The sequence below is a fragment of the Quercus suber genome, unplaced genomic scaffold, assembly GCF_002906115.3.
Source record: "Quercus suber isolate HL8 unplaced genomic scaffold, Cork oak 2.0 scaffold_47, whole genome shotgun sequence".
NCBI classification, from domain to species: domain Eukaryota; kingdom Viridiplantae; phylum Streptophyta; class Magnoliopsida; order Fagales; family Fagaceae; genus Quercus; species Quercus suber.
The window spans coordinates 2024776-2048943 of record NW_027069512.1 but is presented as its reverse complement, the minus strand read 5'-3'; the positions used below and the strand labels follow the sequence as shown (position 1 = coordinate 2048943).

The window sequence follows — 24168 nt, the reverse complement described above, 5'->3', positions numbered from 1 at the left end:
CATATACGTCCACAAATATGCATCCACATTAATTGAGGTTTGGCTATAAAACATGGACAATTCATGAGGTTCTTTATTGGGTGCTTGTTTTGTTTGGTGTTGAATATTTGCCTTGAAATGACCCTTTTCTTTTAAGTTATGAGAAGCACAATGTCAAGTCATGTGGGCCTTCACCTATACTTGGGAAGTTGGGTGGTAAAGAAACTTCGTTTGTATAAAGGAGGTAACCATTGATCTACCCTAGGTTTTTCACTATCACTTTCACTTTTATTTGCCTTTTTACACTACATAATTAAAAGTAATCCTAGGCTCCTAGGCCTCCCAAAAAACTTATTTCTGTCCATTATTGTTTGGTTTCAAGTCCATTTATAAACTTGTTGTTTAGCAAAAAAGTCCATAACTTGTTGCCCATCCATCCGTGAGTGTCTTTAAATATCTTGGGATCTTTTCTTTTTTTTTGGTGTTATTGATGGATATAACCCACCCATCTTTGAGTTTTGAATATGTTCCTTTTTAATTTGTCATTGCTTATGTAATATCTTGTTTTGTTTTCTTCTTTTGCGTTTTGGTTCTTGTTTCTTCTTTTGGTTTTTGTTTTGTTAATTTCTCTGGTTCTCTCTCTCTCCATCCTTTTTGGACAGGGTGGAAGTGAGGTTTATTTGGCCTATGGGCCATAGACCATAGTAATCAAACAAAATTTCATCCAGCCAGCCTCAAATCTTCTCGAGGTTGTCCACAAGCCCAACTGTTCATCTGCTTACAGGCAGATGTGAGCCTTTAAAAAGAAAAAGAAAAAGAAAAAGAAAAAAGAATCAAGTAGTTTTAGCCTTTTTTACTCTATGCTATCATTTTCTAGTACATGATTCAAACGAGTTATTTTATGTACACAAGAAAATTTCACAATATTTTCATACTAAACAGAAGTGTTAACATACCATAAATCAAGATAAAATAAACTTAAACCCACCGCAACTCAAAATTTGGATGTTGTGAGATCTTATTGTGCCTCTAATACTTAAAGTGTATCAAATCACATATTACATCCTTCAATTGTTAAAGCTCTCCAAGCTAGTTTGTGAGCAATATAATTATCATCCATTCTTATGTGAACATATCTTTAACCCACTAATTCGAAAAAAACCAACTTAATTCAACTTAACTCAAAGTGTTGGGTTAGTTTTTCGTGGTAGTTGGATTAGGTTGATTATATAAATTGACAACGTAAAAATGAACCCAAAAAAAAAATATATATATATATATATATATATATATCTTAAATGTTTAAAAAGTGGGAAAAAAGATAGGGATGATAGAGAGTTTACAATAGAAATAAGTAAATGTAATAAGCGAATCGTAAGACTTGGCTAAGGCCTCGTAGGATTCGTAAGCTCCGCGTTTGAAATCTCTAGTCAATCCACATTCAAGTTATTCCTTCATGTAATAATTTGGTGTGTGTGGGTTCTGTGTGATAGGGGGATTACACATACTTTTAATCAAATGGAGGGATATGGTTTGCTTAATTAATCTTATTTGGATAATTATTAAGAGGGAGAGGGAAAGGGGTGTGAAAGGATTTGGAGGAATAAGATACCCCCATCAAACCCCTCATTTTTAATTCCTTCCCATTGGGGAAACTTGAAGGAGGGGGTATCTCATGAGATCGTCCCACTACATAATTTTCCAATGTTGAAGGGGGATAGGTTCCACTTATATTATGATTTTTAAATACCAATTTTGTTTATGATGTAAATTCATATACATTCATTTAATTTTTTTTTAAAAGGTATAATATATCGTCAATTTATAAGATATCTTATTATTTATTGTATTCCCATTTCAATTTTAGAACATTCAAATAAAGAAGAGGGATATGTATTCTCCTCCTTCTAGTTAATTTTTAAAACATCCAAAGTTTTTCTCTTGGTAGATTGTATTAAGGCATAGAGTTTTGTACTTTTTAAACATTCATTTACTAATTTCGATTTCTCAATAAAGGTATTATGAGATTTCTTAGTTTTTACTTTCAAATAAATTAAATGGCGACTTCATTTTTGTAAGTCCCTTAGCTTAAAGGGATTTGCATTGTCGAGTGATGAATCTGAGAAGTTCACCAATGAGTCGCACAATGCCCTTTTCGCTTATATGTTAACCTGCACAAAGCAAAGGAGAAATCCTACCAAAGGGCGCCGGTGTGGCGCCGGCCAAATACCCTCCGAAGGTCAAGTCAGAAAGTGTTCTCACAACTCTAGAGTGCTAAAGAGGGTAAAAATAATACGTACCTTGGTTTGTGAGGGTATTGGGGCTTTTATAGTAGTAGAGGGTTGACATCTCTTTCTTGGTGCGGAAGTCTTTTCCTTATAGGACTCTTCTCGTAGAATCCTAAACGTGATGGACAGATTTCCTCATTATAGGGAAGGTCTTTACTAAATATACAAGATTTCCGGAGTCCAACTAGCGCAAGGACTCTGTTTAGGGCCTTATGAGAGTGGGCCTAGATATCCCCACTAAGGGGTCCAACAGGCCCATGGCTTAACCAGCCCACCTTCATTCGCTCCGTCCGTATCCGGTCCGTCCACACGAGATCCGTCCACTGGAGGTCCGTGCAAATGACAGGCTCGCCCATCCTGACGTCCGCGGACAATATTCGGCCTGTTCAATCACCAAAGGCATCTTAGCGTGTATTTTCACCCTTTCATCAAGTAAATCTCTACCTTGAGATTCGTCATCCTTAAGTCATGGTGAAGGGATTTCATCCTCAACCAAATAAAAGTTTATAAAAAGGCAGCTTTTCAAGTAGTGGCGCTGGTAGCACTTCATCAATTACACCATATTGCTACTTATTTTTATTAAATAGCACTTTCTATATGATGATTTAAACAGTGGGTTTAATAACCAAAACTTTTGTATAGTTGATATAAAAAGTTGTGAATTTTGTACTAAACCCTCCGGAAGGTTAGTTGTTTCCTTTATAATTTGATAATTAAACTGTGGGGTTTAATAATTTATTTAGAAAGTTTAAATATAATATTTTGTATAATTCTCTTGCTCTTTTTAAAAATACATAATGGGATAGCCATGAGCAGAAGTATATGATTTAATGAAAATAAATCCAAAAGGGAAAGACTAAAAATTACAAAAAATAGTAACTTATCCTTGTTCGTGTCTTTCGTTATGTAAGCAAAAAATTGTTTGTGTAATTAAGAACAATGTTTGTTTAATAAATCGATACCCATGTCATTTCCTTTAAGATGAATAAATTAATTTTAATGATTCATATATTTTTTTAGGGAAAAAAAAAAAAGCACACCTAAGCATGCCTTTTGCTTCTTCTAATAAAAAGGCTAAAAAAGCATGCTTAAGACGTGCTTCATTAAATGAGTTTTGCTTCAGCCAAACAAAGCGCTTAGATCTTGAGACTTCTAGATTTAAAGTGCTTTTAACAACATTGATCCATAGACTTTTTCCTATGTAAATGCTAATTGACAATGTAAAAATAAACCAAAAAAAAATCTTAAATGCTTAAAAAATGGGAAAAAAAGATAGAGTTGATAGAGAGTTTACAATAACAATAAGTAAATAAAGGGCAAGGCCTGTGTCCAGTGAAAATTTTCACTGGACACGGTAGGATTTGGACACGTGTTCAAGAGTGGACACGTGTCCAGTGAAAACTTTCACTGGACACAAGCCGGTCCCGTAAATAAAATAGGGTCAATCATAAATGATGATGGTGCACCTACCTAGCCTAACTAATAATCAACATTTTGAATCCTAAGAGTTGGCTAAGGCCTCATGAGATTCATAAGCTCCGTGTTTGAAATCTAAAGGCCACACTCAAGTTATTCTTTCATGTAATAATTTGGTATGTATGGGTCATATGGGATAGTGGGACTACACATGCTCTCAAAGGATTAGTCAATTGTTCAAATAGCTAATTTTGGAAATTTTTGGTCCAATTTAAAACCCCTTAATGACTCGATTATTAGTGTTAATCGAACAAGTTGAATGAGTTTTGAGTTGATCATAAATGAGTCAGTTATACAAAGTATCAGACAAGATATAGGGTCCTATAGTCTTTAATGTCCTGGATGACTTAGGTCGTAACGTGTTCATGCACCTTGGTCTTGCTTGTTTTTCTTTTCCAGTGGGGTGTGCCGACGGTTCTGTTCAAAGTTAGGTAAATAAAAGGATTGGGTAAGGAATAGGAATAATGGGGCACGCTTAAAGACTACGGTAAGGACATGTTCCAAGCTTAAAAGACTAGAGTCAATGGCAAATGCATTCAACTGTAACCAGTTAGGGATAGCTAGAGAGATGGAGTTGAAGAGAGTCAAGAGACTTATAAGAAAGTTGGAGAGAAGAAATAAATAGTGTAACTTGTTTAGAAATTAGAATAAAATAGTCACAAGGAAAGGCAAAAGTAAAAGTCAATTTTCAGGGAGAAAGCATTAAGCCATTAATTGCCTTAAAAAAAAAACCTAATAAAGAAGTTCACAATTTCTTTAGTATTTTGTATCAAACACTATCGACTTTCTCGCAAATGCACTACTAGACCAATACATACTCAAAATAAAATTATTTGAAATTCCCATTTTATCTTGGAGATTCTGCATCCAACACGGCAAAGAGGTGTAATGAAATGTTTGCAACTTGCAAGCCAATCTTTCTTTTCTTCTTTTTGGGTAAACAGAGGTCTTTTATAAACTAGGCCAAAAAAACATAGAGGACAAAGCCTCTCATAATATAAACCCAATTTATCATGATAAAGCAAAATACAAAAGTCCGCAGGGGTTCAGTGGCGACTTCAGAAATTTTTTTCAGGGTGTTCCTCAACAAGCAATAAAAAACAAAATATTGCATCCTTGTCTATACTATATTCCAACCAGTATCTCTTTTCATACCATTTGAATATAAATCAACGGGACTTTTCAGAAAAATATGATACAGGTAATCATCATAGTGTAAAATTGGTTGACAATGGCCTTTTTGTAAATAATATCTTCTTATTTCATCATGATTATTAGGATGATAAGATGATATCTTTTCTTATAGTCCAGCATCTGAATGAAAATTTTCTAAGTTAAAGTCAACATGAATTCGCTTAGAAGATGAAGATGAATCTTGCACAGGAGATGAATCTTGGATACGTGGTTTTCTTATCAAATATTTGTCCATAATTCTAGCAAAAGAATAAACAATAAACTATAAGTTTATTTGAAATATTAATAAAATTATTAATTATTGTTGTTTAGTTGTTTCATTAATTTGTTTCTCTTTTATAAACTATAATTTGTTATATTATTGTTTCAATAATTATAAAATTATTAATTGTTATTGTAGGGACTCAAATTGGATTGGACCCAGAGTATGCATGGGTTTTCAGCCCAACAAGCCCAAACAATAAATTTTTAGAGCATGGGTACAAGAACTAGTTCTGTTCGACAGGAAATGTTATATTCGCTGATCAATAAGGGATATGTAAGGCTGATCGTATGAGAAAAATTCTCCTCGGCTAGGTTTTAGTGAGCCTCTCTTATGCATGGAATATCTGTTCTTTCTTTTTTCTCCCCCCCCCTTTCTTTTCTGTCATCCGCTTCCATGTTATATACTACGTTCCTTCCTCCATTTCCATCGTACACGTGTAGTTCTTATTTTGGGAATTCCTTTCTGTCCCATCCAGCACCTACCGGAACCTTTGCTCAGTGGTCATAAAGCTGCTTAGTTACTGTTCAGGTATCACTTCCACATTAATGCGGCCAGAGGGTTAGCTGGAAAGCATTTAATGGGGAGGTGATAGCCTTGGAAGATATTTGCTACCTTCTCCGACTCCTCCTTAGGTTTATACTCAATTTTCAGTTCAGATACAACTTTGTGGAATCTCCTGAATAAAATGAAAGTTACGTTCACCTCGGACTTCGGTGTCCTCGGACGTGCGTCATGCCGCTATATACAATATCCACCCCTTTCTCCTATATTATCCCCTTAATAATAATTTTTTTACACTATCCTCGGATAACTAAGCGTCTTCGAATTGGGCCGTTGGGCCCTGAGCCCACTTCTGAGTATTCCTATATCTTTTTAAATAACAGGCCCCACAATAGCCCCTCAAAATCTCGCTTTTTGTCACCTCGGGAGAAAGGGAGATTTTGATATCCTGCCTTCATTTATTTCATAGACTTCCCCTGCTTTCAGAATGTCCTTTTGCTTGCCCAAGGCATGCTCCTGACGTTTCGACATCAGGAGCACGCCATTATTAAATGATGACTGCTTTGTTGTCCCACACGTTCAATGACCTGATGCAAATCTAACGGTGGGGGATCCTTTGCATTTATGGGCGGAATTTTTCCCGCTCCCAATTTTTGTGCCCTTATAAAGTGCCTTTCAAATCAAATCTCTCTTCAGTTACAAATTACACCGTCTCAGCGCATATTCATTGAATCTGTCTCTCTCTCATTACTTCACGCTCTCATAAATACTAGGAGCCCGTCCGAGGAGCTTATTTTCCAAACCTGTAAGTTTCCTTAACCCTCCCTAGTTTTCCATCTTCTGCGTCAGTTTTTCTTTACTACTGTTAGAAAATGGGTAGGTTTAAGTATCTAGTTGATTCCGATGAGCAAATAGAATTATTTAGGGCTAAGTATAGGATTCTCCCAACAGTGGGTATGAGATATGCTTCCCCACAAACTTGGTTACACGATAGAAAAATAGGGGAAGTAGTCATTCCTATGATAGCTTTTATCGAGAGAGGGATGACTATCCCAATGGGTAGTCTGACTAGAAGTTACCTCAGGTTCTTCAGATTATCTCCCACACAGTGCGCCTCGAATATGTTCAGGGTGCTTAGGAGTATAGAGGCTCTAAATGCCTCGTACAATTTAGGTCTGACCCATCACGATGTGAACTGGGTATATAACCTCAATCACTTGAAGGATCAGGGATATTACCTTAAGTCTAGGTACCCTGCAGTAAGATTGATCCAGTGCCTCCCTACCTCAAACAAGGGTTTAAAAGACGATTTCCTTATTTTCTCCAGGGAGTGGCATGATGGTTTGCCTTGTCCGACGGAAGAGGGACAACCAGGTGGGGTTCCTAGGATGTACACCCCTTATAAGTCAGATTAAATTTTTAATTGAAGCTATTTTTATTTTTGACAAAAATTTCCTCTCATGTTTTAATGATTTTGCAGACAAGCGCGCCACTAGACGTAATTTCAGGCTGATCAATAGGGAGAGCTTAGATAGAATCCTACGATCCGAGATGTATGTGAATCCCTCCGACGGCCAATTAAGAGCAGCACATTTAATACTGAAGTACGACCCCATTTCGAAAGCCTTTCAGGTTCCCAAGTACGTGATAAAGGCAAAAGATCCTCGACTCCACCGTATCAGTGTAGCCTTTGAGGGATTCATCGTTCCTGAGGGCACTCCCATTCCTGAAGGTGTACCCTTCACTGAACTATCGCCTAAGGCCATTCCCTCTATAGGAGCTTCATCATCACGCTCCGTTCCCTAAAAAGTGAGAGAGGGAGAAGAAGAAAGAGAAAAAGAGGCAGAAGAAGGGGAAGAAGAAGAAGAAGAAGAAGAAGAAGAAGAAGAAACTTCGGGAGGACTTGTAGAGTTGTCTGATTCTGCCGACGAATTCGAAGTTTTCAACCAACCCCAATCTCCCGAGGTGACCTCTGAGAAAATGGGTATCCAAAGGAGAAGCCAGAGGGGCTTGAAAGACGTAATCGAGGGCCAGCCTGGCAGGGTGGTGGAAAAACAAGTTCAAACCAACCCTCCACCTCTTCCTCCTCTACATCCTCAGTCACCCCAACCAACTGTGACCGAGCCCAGCGATCCAAAGAGGAGGAGAGAACCAAAGGGTAAAGAAGTGATGGACGCAGGGAGGCCTCACACTACCCGTGAAGATGAGGACCAAAGAGCTGCTAAGCAGCAGAAAACAAGCCATGGGTCACAGCGAGGGGTGGATAAGACAACCACTCAGTCCTCGGAACCTGGGATCTGGCTCCCAGCCCCTATGCTCGATGAGAAGCCTCTGAGGGAGGATGCTTCAATCAGGGACTTCAGTGACGGACTTGGGTGCCGAGTCGCCTCAGCATTAGAGGAGACACTTCTTCTTCCCAGGGACATAGCTGAGCTGAGAGCAATCAAGAGAAACGAGGTCTTTCAAAATACCAAAAGATATTTGGGCATGGTATGACGCTTTTACCATTATATTTTTATTGTCTTTTATCATACACATTTTTCTGTTATGTATTTTTAATTCCTTTTACTCTAGGCCATTCAAGCCACCTTCAGGCTGGAGGAGATAGTTGAATCCTGCCACCAGCAAATAGACGAAGAGAGGAAGAAAAGGATAGCAGCTGTGCGCATACTCAATGCTTCTGAGCAAAACATCGTGCAGCTGAAGAAGAGGTTAACTACCGAAGAAAGTGCTCGGAAGAGTGCTGACTCAGCTCTGAAGGGGTTCCAAAGACAGGCCGAGGACCAAAGGTAGCTTCTGCGTGACGCCAATGCCCAGCTAGCAACCTCTAAGGAACAGGTGCTAGCTCTACAGAAACAACTGGAGGAAGTCCAGAAGCTCAGAGATCAGGCTGAAAAAGCCAAAGCTGAGGCTGAAAAAGAAAGAGACGTCGCTGAGCAGCGTGGTTACGATGTGGGCGTTGCTGAGACAGAGGACACTTTCCAAGCTGAGGTGCCCGTTGTGTGCCGGGAGTACTGTTCCTTGACCTAGCAAGAGGCTCTCAACTGACCTGGGGTTGAATCCTCATTAGAGTTGGGGAAACCTGAAAATGTTTATCTCCCCCCAGCTATTCGGGCCTCCACTCCCTCTACTCCACAAGGGGAGGCATCCTCTACAGCTGTTGAGCCACCTAAGGAAGTTCAAACTCAGGCTCCTCCCTCGCTCAATCAGCAAGAGCAGCCACAAATGCCTGAAAAAGCAAAGGATCTATCCTCGGCTAAAGAAGTAGAAGGGCCCAAAAACGGAGCGACCTCTCCAACTTTTGAACAGGCCTTAGCCTCAACCACCCTGCCTGTTGGAGAAGCTCCTAAGGCGCAGGAAAAGGACGTTCCTCCTGAGGCAGCTGGCAAGGCCCCTCCACCCAAGCTCCAAATAAAGTTAACCAAATAATTACTTGTAGTCAAATTCCTTTTAGTGTCCTTTTCATTTCATTTTTCCCTTTTTTTTTTTTTAAATCCTTTTAAGGATGTTCCTGGTTGCAATGTGTACTTCTTTTTGAAAACTTATAAGAGATATTGGAGTTTCGTTTATCACTTATATAATTTCATGTATGACTGCTCTTCATTACTTACGCTTATTTATCTACTTTTCTTATGATCTCGGACTGTAAAAGGATGAAAGTTGACATTATAGGGAAGAATCATAACTTTATACACAATCATTGAGAACTCAAAACAGGCTATAATAGTGACCTCCACGGCCTTATAAAGGCTCCCTGTAGTATTCATTAAAAAAGTATACGTATTTAGGATAGCACTTTTATATTTCATCCAGAGAGGTATTGACCCCCTTGAAACGCTTTAAGTGATGCTCATAGCATCTACTTCGATATGTATCTCTAGTCATACGAACCCCTTTTAGAAGACATAGATTCCAACTGAGTTTGATGCCTAAATAGTTCGTTATACCTTAACCCAAAAGTAATACCGAGGACCTAATATAGCTTAGCTTCTGTTTAATACTTCCATTGATAGTGTATTAATTTCCACTAAGTTGATGACTTAGCTTCTGTTTAATACTTCCATTGATAGTGTACTAATTTCCACTAAGTTGTGGTCCGAGGACCTGACATGACTTAGCTTCTGTTTAATACTTCTGTTGATAGTGTACTAATTTCCACTAAGTTGTGGTCCGAGGACCTGACATGACTTAGCTTCTGTTTAATACTTCCATTGATAGTGTACTAATTTTCACTAAGTTGTGGTTCGAGGACCTGACATGACTTAGCTTCTGTTTAATACTTCCATTTATAGTGTACTAATTTCCACTAAGTTGTGGTCCGAGGACTTGGCATGACTTAGCTTCTGTTTAATACTTCCATTTATAGTGTACTAATTTCCACTAAGTTGTGGTCCGAGGACCTGACATGACTTAGCTTCTGTTTAATACTTCCATTTATAGTGTACTAGTTTTCACTAAGTTGTGGTCCGAGGACCTGACATGACTTAGCTTCTGTTTAATACTTCCATTCATTTCAGAAACACATATTGCAGGAGCAGGATAAATTATAAAGGAAAGTAAAGTACAACTTGTTAATAATAATACATTTTCAGGTTGCTTACATTCCAGGGATGGAGTATAGTTTTTTCATCTAAATCTTCTAAATAGTAAGCCCCTATCCCTGCTACAGATGTAATATGATATGGCCCTTCCCAATTGGGCCCCAACTTTCCCCAGGCTAGGTTCTTGGTATTTCCCAAGACCTTCCTCAACACCAAGTCTCCTGGAGCTAATGGCCTTAGTCTGACATTTGCATCATAGCTCTGCTTCAGCTTGTGCTGGTAGTACGCTAATTGAACCATAGTTTTCTCTCGTCGCTCATCTATCAAGTCTAAACTTTTCCTCAACAGCTCATCATTTTCATCTGTGGTGAAATTACTAGTTCTCAGTGTTGGAAAGTTTGTTTCAATAAGGATCACGGCCTCAGCTCCATATGTCATTGAGAATGGGGTCTCCCCTGTTGATCGTCGGGGCATTGTTTTATACGCCCAGAGAACATGCGGAAGCTCTTCCACCCATCTTCCCTTTGCATCATCCAGCCTTTTCTTAAGTCCACCCACTATGATTTTGTTGACAGCCTCGGCCAGTCTATTTCCCTGTGGATAGGCTGGGGTGGAATACCTATTTTTTATCCCCAAGTCAGAACAATACCTTCTAAAAGCCTTGCTGTCAAATTTTAGACCGTTGTCCGAGATGAGAGTTTGAGGAACCCTAAATCGAGTAATGATATTCCTTAATAGGAATCTTTTGACGTCAACATCCCTGATGTTAGCCAGAGGCTCAACTTCAACCCACTTCGTGAAATAGTCCGTGCCAACTAGCAGGTACTTCTTATTTCCTACTGCTCTAGGGAAAGGGCCAACGATATCCAAGCCCCACTAAGCGAAAGGCCAAGGACTAGAAAGAGGATTGAGAACTCCTCCAGGCTGATGAATATTTGGCACGAACCTTTGGCATTGATCACATTTCCTTACATACTCCTGCGCTTCCTTTTGCATGCCTGGCCACCAGTACCCTTGGGTAATCGCCCTATGAGACAAAGACCTTCCTCCACTGTGACTACCACAAATTCCTTCATGTAGCTCTTCTAGAAGATCCTCTGACGCTTTAGGGCGTACACAGAGCAGATAACGTCCAGAGTAAGAGCGTTTGTACAACTTCTTATCCTCGGATAGCCAAAAACGGGGAGCCTTCCTTCGTATCTTTTCTGCCTCTGACTTGTCCTCGGGCAGTATATCCTTCTCAAGGAATAGTATTATAGGATCCATCCAACTACGCGCTGAACTGATTTGGTTGACCTGTAGCATTTCCGTTGTTCCTTGGGTAGGTGTGCCCAAGTCCTCGACCATGATCATCCGAGGTAAGTTTTGAGCCGAGGAGGTGGCAAGAGTAGCTAAAGAGTCTGCATGGGCATTTCCACTCCTAGGGACATGGGTTATTTTAAAGAATTCAAAATTGGCTTGTATACGCCTAACCTGGCTCAAGTATTCCTGCATTCTTGTATCTCGAGCCTCCAGTTCCCCTCTGACCTGGCCCACAACAAGCCCCGAGTCCGAGAAGATTTCCACAGTTTTTCCGCCCAGCTTATTGACCATTGCCATCCCTATTAGTAAAGCTTCATATTCCGCCTCGTTATTAGTAGCTGAGAATCCCAGCCTTAGAGACTTCTCAATGATGACTTCCTCAGGAGATATCAGTACAAGTCCCACTCTAGACCCCTGCTGATTTGCTGCGCCATCCACATACACCATCCAGGATGAAATAGGTTGCGCGGAGATGAGGCCAACCGATTTTTCATCCATGCCACCTGGGCTTGTCTCTATTTCTTTAGGACCTTCAGCAAACTCGGCCACTAGATCGGCGAGCACTTGACCCTTCACGAAAGTACGGGGCATATACTTGACATCAAAATCCCCTAAAATTGTGCCCCACTTGGCAACCCTACCAGTATAGTCTGCACTTTGAAGTACTGCTTTGATCGGATATTGAGTCAGGACAACCACTGTATGCGCCTGAAAATAATGGGGAAGTTTTCTGGTAGCGTGCACCACTGCTAAAATGGCCTTTTCCAATGGCAGGTAGCGTATTTCGGCCTCGTGAAGAGACTTACTCACATAGTAGACTGGCCGCTGTACTCCATTGTCCACTCGTATCAGAACAAAACTAATCGCATAAGTGGTGATCACTAGGTAGGAAAAAAGAACCTCGTCTACCTCGGGGCTAGACATGATGGGTGGCCGAGATAGATACTCCTTCAGCTGCTGAAATGCTAAGGCACACTCCTCAGTCCATTCGTATCCCTTCCACTTGTGGAGCAGTAAGAAAAAAGGCCTGCACCTATCCGCCGACCTAGATATGAATCTATTCAATGCAGCGGTCATCCCGGTCAGCCTCTGGACCTCCTTGGGATTCCGAGGCGGTTGCGAGTTAGCTATGGCTCTAATTTGATCAGGGTTGACCTCAATTCCCCTATGAGTCACCATGTAACCCAGGAACTTACCTGAACTTACTCCAAATGAGCATTTGGATGTGTTCAGCCGCAATTTATGCCTTCTTAAAATCTCAAAAGTGTGGTTAAGGTCCGTCACGTGCTCGGCCACTACCTTACTCTTTACGACCATATCATCAATATAAATCTCAATGTTTCTGCCCAACTGCGGCTCAAACATTTTCGTCATCATTCTCTGGTAGGTAGACCCCGCGTTCTTTAGACCAAAGGGCATTACCTTGTAGTGATAATTTCCAGTGGGAGTGAGAAAAGCGGTCTTCTCCTGATCGCCCAATGCCAGTGGGATTTGATGGTAGCCTTGAAAGGTGTCTAGGAAACTCATCCGAGGATGACCAACTGTTGCATCTACCAACTGATCTATACAGGGCATAGGAAAAGGGTCCTTTGGGCACGCTCTGTTGAGGTCCGTAAAATCAACACACACACGCCATTTTCCATTTTTCTTTTTCACTACGACTGTATTGGCCAACCACTGAGGGTAAAATACCTCCTTGATAGCCCCAGCCTGCTTTAACTTGGTCATCTCGTCTTTAATAGCCTCGACGTGTACCCTGGACGGACGCCGAGGTGGTTGTTTCTTTGGAGTACACGAGGGATTGACATTCAGATGATGACAAATGAACTCCGGATCCACTCCAGGGGCTTTATAGGCACTCCATGTAAACACATCAACGTTTCTACTAAGAACCTCAACCAACTGCTCTTTCTCTGACAAAAGCAACTGAGCCCCGACCTGAAAGTACTTCTCTGGATCATCACCAACGCTCACCCTTTCCAAATCTTCATACCTCATTTCCTCTGCGGAAGTGCCGAACTAGGCTCCCTGAATCCTTGGTTGCTATAAATCATCCTCGGCTGCAGCTGAAGTACTTTCTCTGGCCGATGTTGAATGGCCATTATCATACACTGCCTAGCCATGGTCTGATTTCCCAAAATTTCTGAAACCTCGCCTCCCGAGGGATACTTCACTTTCTGATGAAGAGTGGAAGAAACGGCCCCCAAAGCATGCAACCAAGGTCTGCCCAAAATAGCCGTATACAGAGAAAAAGCATCCACCACAATAAAATCCACCTCCACCATATCTGAACCAGTCTGCACAGGTAATCTAACCATCCCCAACGGAGCGACTGATTTGCCCTCGAAGCCCACCAATGGGGAACTGTATGTTGTCAAATCTTCAGATTTCAAATTCAGCCCCCTGAATAAATCAGGGTACATCACCTCGGCGACACTTCCATCATCAACCATCACTCTTCTCACGTCATACCCTCCGATCCTAATCGTAACCACCAAAGCATCATCATGCGGTTGTATGGTTCCTCTCTTATCCTCTTCTGAGAAGCCTAACACTAACGAGGTGCCCAATCTGGCTCTCTTCGGCCTCGAACTGGAGCCCTCCTCCGAGCACTGAGACACAGACATTACCCTGGAAGGGTAAGACCCAGTTCTCCCCGGGGCAGCAAATATAACGTTTATCGTGCCCAAAGGAGGTCCCCTCGAAGCATCCCCCTGAAACGCCGAGCCTACGTGGCCTCCTCAGCCGCCGGAGTGATGCAGAAGTTGGGTCAACTTCCCCTCTTGCACCAACTGTTCTAAGTGGTCCCACAGATTTTTACAATCTTCGGTGATATGTCCATGATCTTGATGGTAATGGCAATAAAGGTTCCGATTACGCTTCGCAGGATCCCCCGCCATCCTATTGGGCCACCTAAAAAATGGCTCATCCTTTATCTTCTCCAGAACTCGCTGCACTGGTTCTCGGAACACGGCACTAACCAATTGGGAGTTGGCAGGTCCTGACTGCCCCCCAAAGTCCCTCCGAGGTCGGTTGTTATTATACCGGTCCGGCCTGAAATCCCTCCTCTCCTGAGTTACTGCCTTAGACTTTCCTCTGCCCTACATCTGATCCTCCTCTACTCTTCTATATTTGTCTATCCGATCCATAAGCTGACGCACACTAGTAACAGGCTTGCCAGTCAGAGACTTCCTCAGACCGTGCTCGGTTGGAAGACCTTCCTTAAAAGTGTTCATAGCCACGTCATCGTGAGCTCCATCTACCTCATTGAACATTTCCCAATATCTGTCCGAGTAGGCTTTCAGGGTTCCCCCCCCCACCCCCCCCCCCCCGCATAGACATGTCCCCCCCCCCCCCCCCCCCCCCCGCATAGACATGGATAGTAGCGATCCCAGGGGTTGAACAACCCTCCTACATGTAATGAAACAGGCACCAAAAGCCTAGGTGAACTTCTCAAAAGAGTCAATAGTAGTTCTCAGGCCATTAAACCATCTCATTGCCACTGGGCCCAGGCTAGATGGGAAAACCTTGCACATTAAGGCCTCATCCCTGGCATGAATAGCCATTCTCTGACTGTAGTGGCTAACATGTTCTACTGGGTCTGTTCGACCATTATAAATGGTAAACACAGGCTGGTGGAATCGCCGGGGAAGACTAGCGTCCTCAATATGTCGCGTGAAGGGCGACTTAGAGACCTAACTCAAAGCTTTGTTTAAGGCGTCATTCCCCTGACCCTGGCGAGTCGGACTCTTATTCCTTCGCCCATAGTGGTACTCCTCCTCACACAAAAAAGATTCGCTGGGTGGAGTTCTCGACCTTCGCCTATAACTGGTGTCATCCGACTCCTCAGAGGAGTGCCCAGAGTTATGAGCCTTACGCCTCCGTCGCTCATATTGCAATTCCCTCTTCAACTTGTTAATCTCACGCTGCATATTTCCTCCGCTCTTTACAGGGGAAACATGGCCTTTCCCCCGAGAGCGGCTTCTATCTGTATGGGTTGTTCGTGTACTTCCCTCATGATCCCCCCTGTGTTCGTGGGCTACCAATGGATTACTGTGCTGAGAGCCCCTAGACTCTGCCTGGTGCTGATTAGCATCCACCTGTTGCGGGCCCGTCAATGGTTGCTGCGGTACTCCTCCTTCCATCGCGAGTATCACGCTTGCGTTTCCTTCTCAACAGATCAAGTTCTTCCCACAGACGGCGCCAATTGTAGGGACTCAAATTGGATTGGACCCAGAGTATGCATGAGTTTTCAGCCCAACAAGCCCAAACAATAAATTTTTAGAGCATGGGTACAAGAACTAGTTCTGTTCGACAGGAAAGGTTATATTCGCTGATCAATAAGGGATATGTAAGGCTGATCGTATGAGAAAAATTATCCTCGGCTAGGTTTTAGTGAGCCTCTCTTATGCATGGAATATCTGTTCTTTCTTTTTTCTCCCCCCCTTTCTTTTATGTCATCCGCTTCCATGTTATATACTACGTTCCTTCCTCCATTTCCATCGTACACGTGTAGTTCTTATTTTGGGAACTCCTTTCTGTCCCGTCCAGCACCTACCGGAACCTTTGCTCAGTGGCCATAAAGTTGCTTAATTACTGTTCAGGTATCACTTCCACATTAATGCGACCAGAGGGTTAGCTGGAAAGCATTTAATGGGGAGGTGATAGCCTTGGAAGATATTTGCTACCTTCCCCGACTCCTCCTTAGGTTTATACTCAATTTTCAGTTCAGATACAACTTTGTGGAATCTCCTGAATAAAATGAAAGTTACGTTCACCTCGGACTTCGGTGTCCTCGGACGTGCGTCATGCCGCTATATACAATATCCACCCCTTTCTCCTATATTATCCCCTTAATAATAATTTTTTACACTATCCTCGGATAACTAAGCGTCTTCGAATTGGGCCGTTGGGCCCTGAGCCCACTTCTGAGTATTCCTATATCTTTTTAAATAACAGGCCCCACAATTATAATTTGTGAGTTCCAGTTAACTCAACTGGTAAAATATCATATGGTTGAATAAGAAATTTGAAATTCAATTCCTACTTACACCAAAAACCGATTGGTGTCTTAGGCTAATGATAAAGATTAATGTTAAAACAAAATTTTGGGAGGTTTCCAAAATATTATGCAAGCTTAATGTTAGTATAAGATTGTATCCACGGTTGCAAAAAAAAAAAATATATATATATATATATATTGTATCCACGTCTAGATTTTTGCCTGTATTCCACAAAACACTTAGAAATTTTGAGTACAACAAATTAGACTCAAAGAAGTTTTCAAAGGGTATTGGATCCCAAAATGATCGGGAAGTAAGAAAGTTATGAGAATTTACAGGACTTCCATTATCGGTCCCTTGATTTGAACACCCATTTTATAAGAAATCTCTGTAGGAGAATTTGTAGTTTCTGTTGGATCACTAGCAATAAATTCAAGTCGTCTCTTAAATCTGTAAGATCATTAGATCCAATTCAAACAGAAAAAATAAATAAGTAATGATATAGACCACCCATTAGAACCCTTATTTTCCTATAAATTAAAACGAAAGCTCTCCAACAGCCCAGAACATCAAATCCCATATTTCCCTCTTCCTCATTCACCCTAAACCTTTTTTTCCTTGAAATCCTCCATCAACACTCAAAAGACCCAACATAATCAAGGTAATAGACAAAATAATTAGCTTGACTCTCTTTAATTGTCTTTAACATGCTGTTCCCTCATCTTTTTTTTTTTTTTTTTTAATTCCAAACCATTCCCAATATTTGATTATGCATATGTTTCGTAATCATTGAATGTGTTATTCTTTGCTTGTTTGTTGTCTCATTTGTTTATATGTTTCTTTTTTGAGTTGCCGTGGATCCCAATAATATATTTCTCTTTTTATTTTTTATTTCATTTTTTGAACTCAAATTTTTTTTTTGGGTGAAATAGTTACAATATGCAGCTATTTTTGTAGTTTAAACCATTTCTCCCTAGATCCCTAGACACTTTATGCATGAAAAAATGTTAATTCAACTACAAAACTCTTGTAAAAAAAAAAAAAAAAAAAAAAAAAAACCTCATAATTTTATAATTCTATTTGATAGTGCACTAATTAAAGATAACATATATTATAGTCAAAATCCTACAATATTGTTGACAATATAATACTCTCTCTCTCTCTCTCTCTCTCTCTCTCTCTCTCTATATATATATATCTCAAAGGTTGTTACTTTGAACCATTTAAAAGAAAAAAAAAAAAAGTAAATGAAATTACCGATTTTGTAAATGCCATCCTGAGCGATTGGACACTTCTCTCATGGCAGCTCTCCATGTTTGTACCTTCTCTATGTTCTCCTTAAAACCTTCTTCGTGTTTAGCAAAGGCTTGAGCAAAAGTTCCAGTTTGCTTTCATACATCAGAAGGATCAACATCGTAAAAAATATGTAGAATTGTCATTTTCATCTCTTTCATGCATCTAACGATTTTGGCAAGCTCATCCAAGCACTATGTAGAAGATGCATAGTTCCTTGAAAGAATTATAATAGCAAACCTTGATTTTTCGATTGCTTTTAAAAGCGTTGATGAAATAGATTTTCCCTCCCAACATTTCATCATCTCTAAAAGTATAAATGCCTTTCTGTTTCAAAGTAGTACATAGATGTCTGTAAAAGTATTGCGAGTGTCTTCGCCTTTGAAACTGAGGAAGACATCATATTTTCATTGAAGTCTATCGAAGAAGGTGACGACAACAAGTCTCCTTGAGTGCTCGTGGAGCCATTGAGAATATGCTGTAGCTAAATCTTGAACAGTTGAACCATAACATGGATGAAAAAAAAACATTTATTAACTAAATAAAAAATAAAAGAAAAAATAAGGAAGAAAACAATTACATATGAATTTTCATGTCAACGAGGTAGTGAAAGGGGAGGAATAAAGGAGATAAGTGTGTGCAAAAAGTGAAACTTAGAACTTCGAAAAAGAAATTGAGGTCAAGATTGGAAATTAACTCTAATTTTTAAACATTATAATTAATAGAAAATTTTTTAACTATATTTTTACTAGCATCTCGAGTCTAAAAAACTCAATTTTAAACTTAAAAATCGAGTCTTAAAAACTCAATTTTTATGGACTGATCACCATGTGGTGTTTTTTTCACGCACATGAATAAATATTAAGCCCAGCCATGCATAAATATTAAACATTACATACACAGCTATTGATGATTTCCTTTTTTTTAGTTTTTCTTTGTCCTGGTGTCAGCTAACGATGATTTCCTTTTTTTTTTTAGTTTTTCTTTGTCCTGGTGTGTTGGTTTGCCAAACCAACGTACACAAAATGATGATTTTCTTTCTCTTTTTTTTTGTTTTTTCTTTGTCCCGGGTGTGTGTGTTTTGCCAAACCAATGTTCACAGCTACAGCTAATGATAATTTCTTTTTTTTTTTTTTTCTTTGTCCTGGTGTCAGGCTAATACGTATAGCCTGACACCTTTGTATTTTTTTTTATTATTTAATTCAAATTTTACGTTTTCAGTCAAAAAAAAATTTCAAACATTATCAGTGCATATTGGCTGCAGGACCCTTATAACATTGTAAAAATTCATATAAATGGGTTTAGAAGCTTGATTTTCATGTATGCCCACATGAAAAAAAGTCACATCAGACGTGATCAGCTTATGAAAATCGACTTTTAAAAACTCAATTTATAGGCCAAAATTAAGTCTTTAAGACTTGAGATATTAGTAAAAAATATAGTTTGAAAACTTAGCCTACTAATTATAATGTTTAAAAATTATGACTAATTTTTCATTTTGGCTTGAAATTGAACCATGGTTTGTGGCCCACCAGTAGCCTAGCCCTCTCTCTAATAATGGTAGAGTCAAGATACCATTCCTCACATATAGGGTTATTTACACGGTTATAGACTTCCACGTAACAAGAGTCTCCNGTTGTATTTCATTTGTTGTGTTTGCATAATTTGGTCTAATGTAAACATTGCACGCCGCATATATGATGTGTTTCTGCCAAATGGCTAACCATAAATATATGAAAAGCTACTAATATAATTCACTTTAGGGAAACTACCTTATAAGTTTCAAGAAGTGTCTATTAACAAAAATTTCAAAAAAAAAAAATTAAGAAGTTTTATTTTTTATTTTAAATTATTGGAATCGTTACAATAATTTTCTATTTAGGGAAAAAAATCCGATTTTACATAATATGCTTCCCAGAACGCAATATAGTTTTTTTTTTTTTTTTTTTTTTTAGTTTTACTGTCTATTTCATTTTCAATATCAATAATATCAGTACATATCTATTATTTAGTTTATACATGATTTTTAATGACCTTATATATGTGTGATAGCATGGGATTAGCAGCACATAATATAAATGAGTTTCAGTCAGTTCAATTGGTAAAGTCTCTGATGGTTGTATAAGAAATCTGAGGTTCATTCTTCGCCTACACCAAAAATTGATTGGTGTCTTGGTTTGATGATAAAAGAACTATAATCAGAAGTGAACATCATAGGTTAAAACTATCTCAAAAAAAAAAGTACATAATATAAAACATAATACATTATGTGAGTTTTAGTTATCTCAATATATAAAGTATTTTATTTTCAATAAAGGATTTGATTTCGAATATCACCTACACCAAAAAATAATTAATGTTTGTAACTTTATATGATGGTACATAGCAATCGTTATAAGGCAGATGTCATAGTTTCAAATTCTATTATATCTATTATGTGCAATAATAGTCACATAATACTTTTTATTTTTTATTTGATAGTCACATAATGCTTATGTGTCTTTGTGAGCCCTAGAAAGATTGGCCTTGCTGCGTACTTCATTAACTATTTCGTATTACTTCATTGATTTGAAATGATTACTCTCAGTGCCTACATCAATTATAATTTTTTGTAGCCACTTGACTAGGTGGAAAAATGCTAGACCCACTGATATTTACACAACTTTTGCCATAACTTGCCACATGGTGAAGTGTGAGTGGTGAAAAAAAAAAGTTGTGGGTCCATGTGAGTCCACACTTGTACCATTTACAACTCATCACGTTGCAAGTTGTGCAAAAGTTGTATAAATAATTATGGTCTTAGCATTGTTCAACTAGGTATCCGATGTTGTTTGAAGAAAGCTTCATCAAGAAATTTTTTGTTTTTTGGGAACTTCAAGAACTTTGAACATAATTTAAGCAGACTTTTTGAAATTTTAATCTTCATATTTTCTTACACATGATAACCATTTTAAAAAAATCGAATTATAAATTGGTTGAAATTTTCATTTTGCTTCTCCCGATTGTTGAGCACAATCAACTCGAACCTTTTCCTTGCCCTCTGGCCTCTCTAAGGAGAATGGCACAGCCAAATATCATCCTAGAAGCGAATCCACTTACCATTAGCACCATGTCCTTTTCTCTTTCTTTGAAAATCTCCATAGCCACCCAAAACTCATATGTATTTGGATTTTACATTATACTAAAACATATTTTGCGAATGGGTGGATTAAAACCTAGCTATGCTAATGAATGGAGCATTAGTGAAGTCAATTTCTTTTTTATTTTTTCTTTTTCTTTTTTTGAGAAACTAGATTTCTAATTAAGTAGACATATATCTATTAATTTTTTTTTTCTTGTAAGTTCAGACCCAATACTTTTTGTTATCTCTTCTTTGCAGGTCTGAAGCAGAATTTATCAAAGACATTGTGGAATTCATATTGCGAGAGTTGAGTTACACATTCTCTAGACAACTCTAGCGAGATTTGTTTATGATATGATTTCCGATCAATTTGAAGCTTGTAACTTTATTGCTAATGTTAGGGAAGTTTCTAAAAAATGTGGTTTACTTCCATTACAGCAATTGCTATTAAATGAGCTTCTGGGGGAAGGAGATATGAATATCCATGGTATTGATAATGGAGTTCTCATGATAAAGAATAGGTTATGTCATAAAAGAATTCTTCTTGTTTTTGATTATGTAAATGAATTAGACCAATTGAAGAAGTTAGCTAGAGAGCATAATTGGTTTGGGCTGGGTAGTAGAGTTATCATAACAACAAGAGATGAGCATTTGCTAATGACACATAAAGTAGATGGAATATATGAGGCTAAAGGATTGAATTATGATGAAGCTCTTCATCTTTTTAGTTTGAAAGCCTTTCACAAGGACTATCCTCCCAAACTTTACCTAAATGTATCCAAGCATTTTGTACAATATGCAAATGGTCTTCCTTTAGCCATTGAGGTTTTGGGTTCCTTTTTGTTTAATAGAAGTATTGATGAATGGAAAAGTGCATTTGATAGGCTTAAAGAATTTTTTGAAAGAAAAATTCTTGATGTACTCCAAATAAGTTTTGATGGACTACATGAAATAGAGAAGGAAATATTCCTACATATTGCATGTTTCTTTAATCAAGAGGAGCAGGATCATGTGGTAGAAATACTAGATTGTCTTGATCTTTACCCTAAAATTGGATTAAGGGTTCTTATTGATAAATCTCTTATAAAAGTACATAGCAATCAATTATGGATGCATGATTTACTACAAGAAATGGGGTGGGACATAGTTTGTCAAAAGTGCCGTGAGGAGCCTTGGAAGCGTAGTTGACTATGGTTGTGTAAGGACATTGACAAGGTGCTAACAAGTAATTCGGTAAGACATTATTCAAACAACTTAGACGATATTCAAACAACTTAGAGCATATAGGTTATTATATTATTCAATTGAGTATAAACTTCTTCTTTTTTTTTTTTTTTTTTTGGAGAACTAGTCAGAATTGAGTATAAACTTTAAATTAGAGTAGTTTAGTGATTATTCATTCTTCAATTTACTAATTCCTTTTTCTTGATTATTAGGGAACAAAAGCAATTCAAGGCATAGTCCTAAAGTTGCCTAAACCAAAAGAGGCACATTGGAACCCTAAAGCCTTTTCAAAGATGCATCATCTTAAATTGCTCATAATTCATAATGTTCACCTTCTGCATGAGCGTAAACATCTTTCTAATGGATTAAGATATCTTGATTGGAGTGAATATCCTTCAACATCTTTACCTTCAAGTTTCCAACCGAATGAGCTCGTTGGACTTCGCATGTGCTATAGCAATATTGAAAGACTTTGGAAAGGAACAAAGGTAAGATTATGACTTAAGTACATTTACATAACTTTGATTTTGAGTTTCAACAAACTATAAGGTTTGTAGAAGCTAATTGTTTTACTTTCTTCTTTTTTTCCTCTCTCTCTTACTCATTTAACAGCCTTTTGACAAGTTGAAATTCATCCAATTAAGCAACTCCCTAAAACTAATTGACACACCTGACCTTACTAAATTCCCAAATCTAGAGAAATTGGTTGTTGAAGGTTGTATAAATTTACAAGGAATTCACCCAACAACCGGAGTTCATAAAAGGCTTACTATTTTGAATCTAAAAGGCTACAAAAACCTTAGTAGTCTTCCAAGCAAGCTTGAAATGGAGTCCCTTAAGATTCTTATTATTTCTAGTTGCTCAAAAGTCAATGATATTCCAGAATTCATAGAAAATATGAAATGTTTAATAGAGCTTTACTTGGATGGCACTGCAATTACAAAACTACCCACATCGATTAAAAATTTATGTGGCCTAAGTTCATTGAATTTAAGAGGATGTAAAAATCTTTTGTGCCTATTACTCTTTTTAATATGAAGTCACTTAAAGATCTTAATCTTTTTGGATGCTCAAAGCTTGATGGACTGCTAGAGAACTTAGGGAATGTGAAAAGTTTGGAGAAGCTTGATATGGGTGGCACTGCAATTACAAAACTACCCTCATCAATTGTGAATTTGAGCAACCTTGCTTCATTGAATTTAAAAGATTGTAAAAATCTTGTGTGTCTTACTAGAACCATATGTAATATGAAGTCTCTTAAAGATCTCAATCTTTCTGGATGCTCAAAACTTGACAAGCTACTTGAGAACATGGAAAATGCCGAAGTTTTTGAAGATCATAATACATGTGGCACTACTAATACAAAATCAATTCAACATTTGACTGGCCTTCATTCGCTGAATTTAAGAGATTGCAAAAATCTTTTGTGTCTTCCTAGCACCATTTTTAATATGAAGTTGCTTAAAGATCTTGATCTTTATGGATGCTCAAAACTTAAAAATTTACCGGAGAACTTGGGGAATGCTGAAGGACTATTGGAGCTTGATGCAGGTGGAACTGCTATACAAGAGTTGCCTTCTTCAATTGTTCTCTTAAAAAATATTAAAGTCTTGTCTTTTTGTGGTTGTAAAGAGTCATCATCATCTAAATAATGGTATGAGCGCTTCACTTTTTATTTAATGAAAAGAAGTCCAAATCCTATAGGTTTGTCATTACCTTCCTTATCCAATTTTTGTTCTTTGACTGATCTGAATCTAAGTCACTGTAATCTTGATGTGATTCCCAATGATATTGGCTGCTTACTCTCTCTTGAATACTTAGATCTCAGTGGAAATAAATTCGTTGGTCTTTCGGAAAGCATCATTCAACTATCTAATTTGAAATATATGTGCTTGGAGAATTGCAGAAACCTTCAATCATTGCTAAAGGTTCCATTAAATATTGATGATATTTTGGCTGATAATTGTACCTCACTAGAAAC

The 24168-nt window shown here is 38.5% G+C and overlaps 4 protein-coding genes across 4 annotated transcripts; 2 read left to right on the top strand and 2 right to left on the bottom strand.

Moving 5' to 3' along the window:
- The first annotated feature begins 7683 nt into the window (after positions 1 to 7683).
- LOC112033060 (uncharacterized) lies at positions 7684 to 9132 on the top strand. The gene is made up of 4 exons (XM_024065835.1): positions 7684 to 8193; positions 8278 to 8478; positions 8557 to 8694; positions 8776 to 9132. Exons 1-4 carry the CDS (start codon positions 7684 to 7686, stop codon positions 9130 to 9132), a joined length of 1206 nt encoding a protein of 401 aa, XP_023921603.1.
- Positions 9133 to 10274: 1142 nt separating this feature from the next.
- Positions 10275 to 13544, bottom strand: LOC136066811 (uncharacterized). Its single transcript, XM_065771704.1, has 2 exons — positions 11217 to 13544; positions 10275 to 11120 (listed from the first exon to the last, which is right to left on the bottom strand). The coding sequence occupies exons 1-2, from the start codon at positions 13542 to 13544 to the stop codon at positions 10275 to 10277; spliced, it is 3174 nt and encodes a 1057-aa protein (XP_065627776.1).
- On the bottom strand, positions 13541 to 14173 carry LOC136066810 (uncharacterized). Its single transcript, XM_065771703.1, has one exon. It carries the CDS (start codon positions 14171 to 14173, stop codon positions 13541 to 13543), a length of 633 nt encoding a protein of 210 aa, XP_065627775.1.
- Positions 14174 to 21317: 7144 nt separating this feature from the next.
- Positions 21318 to 23839, top strand: LOC112033061 (disease resistance protein RUN1). The gene is made up of 3 exons (XM_024065836.1): positions 21318 to 22052; positions 22400 to 22675; positions 23228 to 23839. Exons 1-3 carry the CDS (start codon positions 21318 to 21320, stop codon positions 23837 to 23839), a joined length of 1623 nt encoding a protein of 540 aa, XP_023921604.1.
- Positions 23840 to 24168: the final 329 nt, after the last annotated feature.

Coding starts and splice junctions, on each gene's coding strand:
- LOC112033060 (XM_024065835.1), top strand. CDS start 7,684: ATGGGTATCCAAAGGAGAAGCCAGAGGGGCTTGAAAGACGTAATCGAG. Junction 8,194..8,277: donor CCAAAAGATATTTGGGCATG/GTATGACGCTTT, acceptor CTTTTACTCTAG/GCCATTCAAGCCACCTTCAG. Junction 8,695..8,775: donor AGGACACTTTCCAAGCTGAG/GTGCCCGTTGTG, acceptor TCCTCATTAGAG/TTGGGGAAACCTGAAAATGT.
- LOC136066811 (XM_065771704.1), bottom strand. CDS start 13,544: ATGAGGTATGAAGATTTGGAAAGGGTGAGCGTTGGTGATGATCCAGAG. Junction 11,121..11,216: donor AAAAGGAAGCGCAGGAGTAT/GTAAGGAAATGT, acceptor CCTTTCGCTTAG/TGGGGCTTGGATATCGTTGG.
- LOC136066810 (XM_065771703.1), bottom strand. CDS start 14,173: ATGTCTGTGTCTCAGTGCTCGGAGGAGGGCTCCAGTTCGAGGCCGAAG.
- LOC112033061 (XM_024065836.1), top strand. CDS start 21,318: ATGATTTCCGATCAATTTGAAGCTTGTAACTTTATTGCTAATGTTAGG. Junction 22,053..22,399: donor TTGATAAATCTCTTATAAAA/GTACATAGCAAT, acceptor CTTGATTATTAG/GGAACAAAAGCAATTCAAGG. Junction 22,676..23,227: donor GACTTTGGAAAGGAACAAAG/GTAAGATTATGA, acceptor TTTAATATGAAG/TCACTTAAAGATCTTAATCT.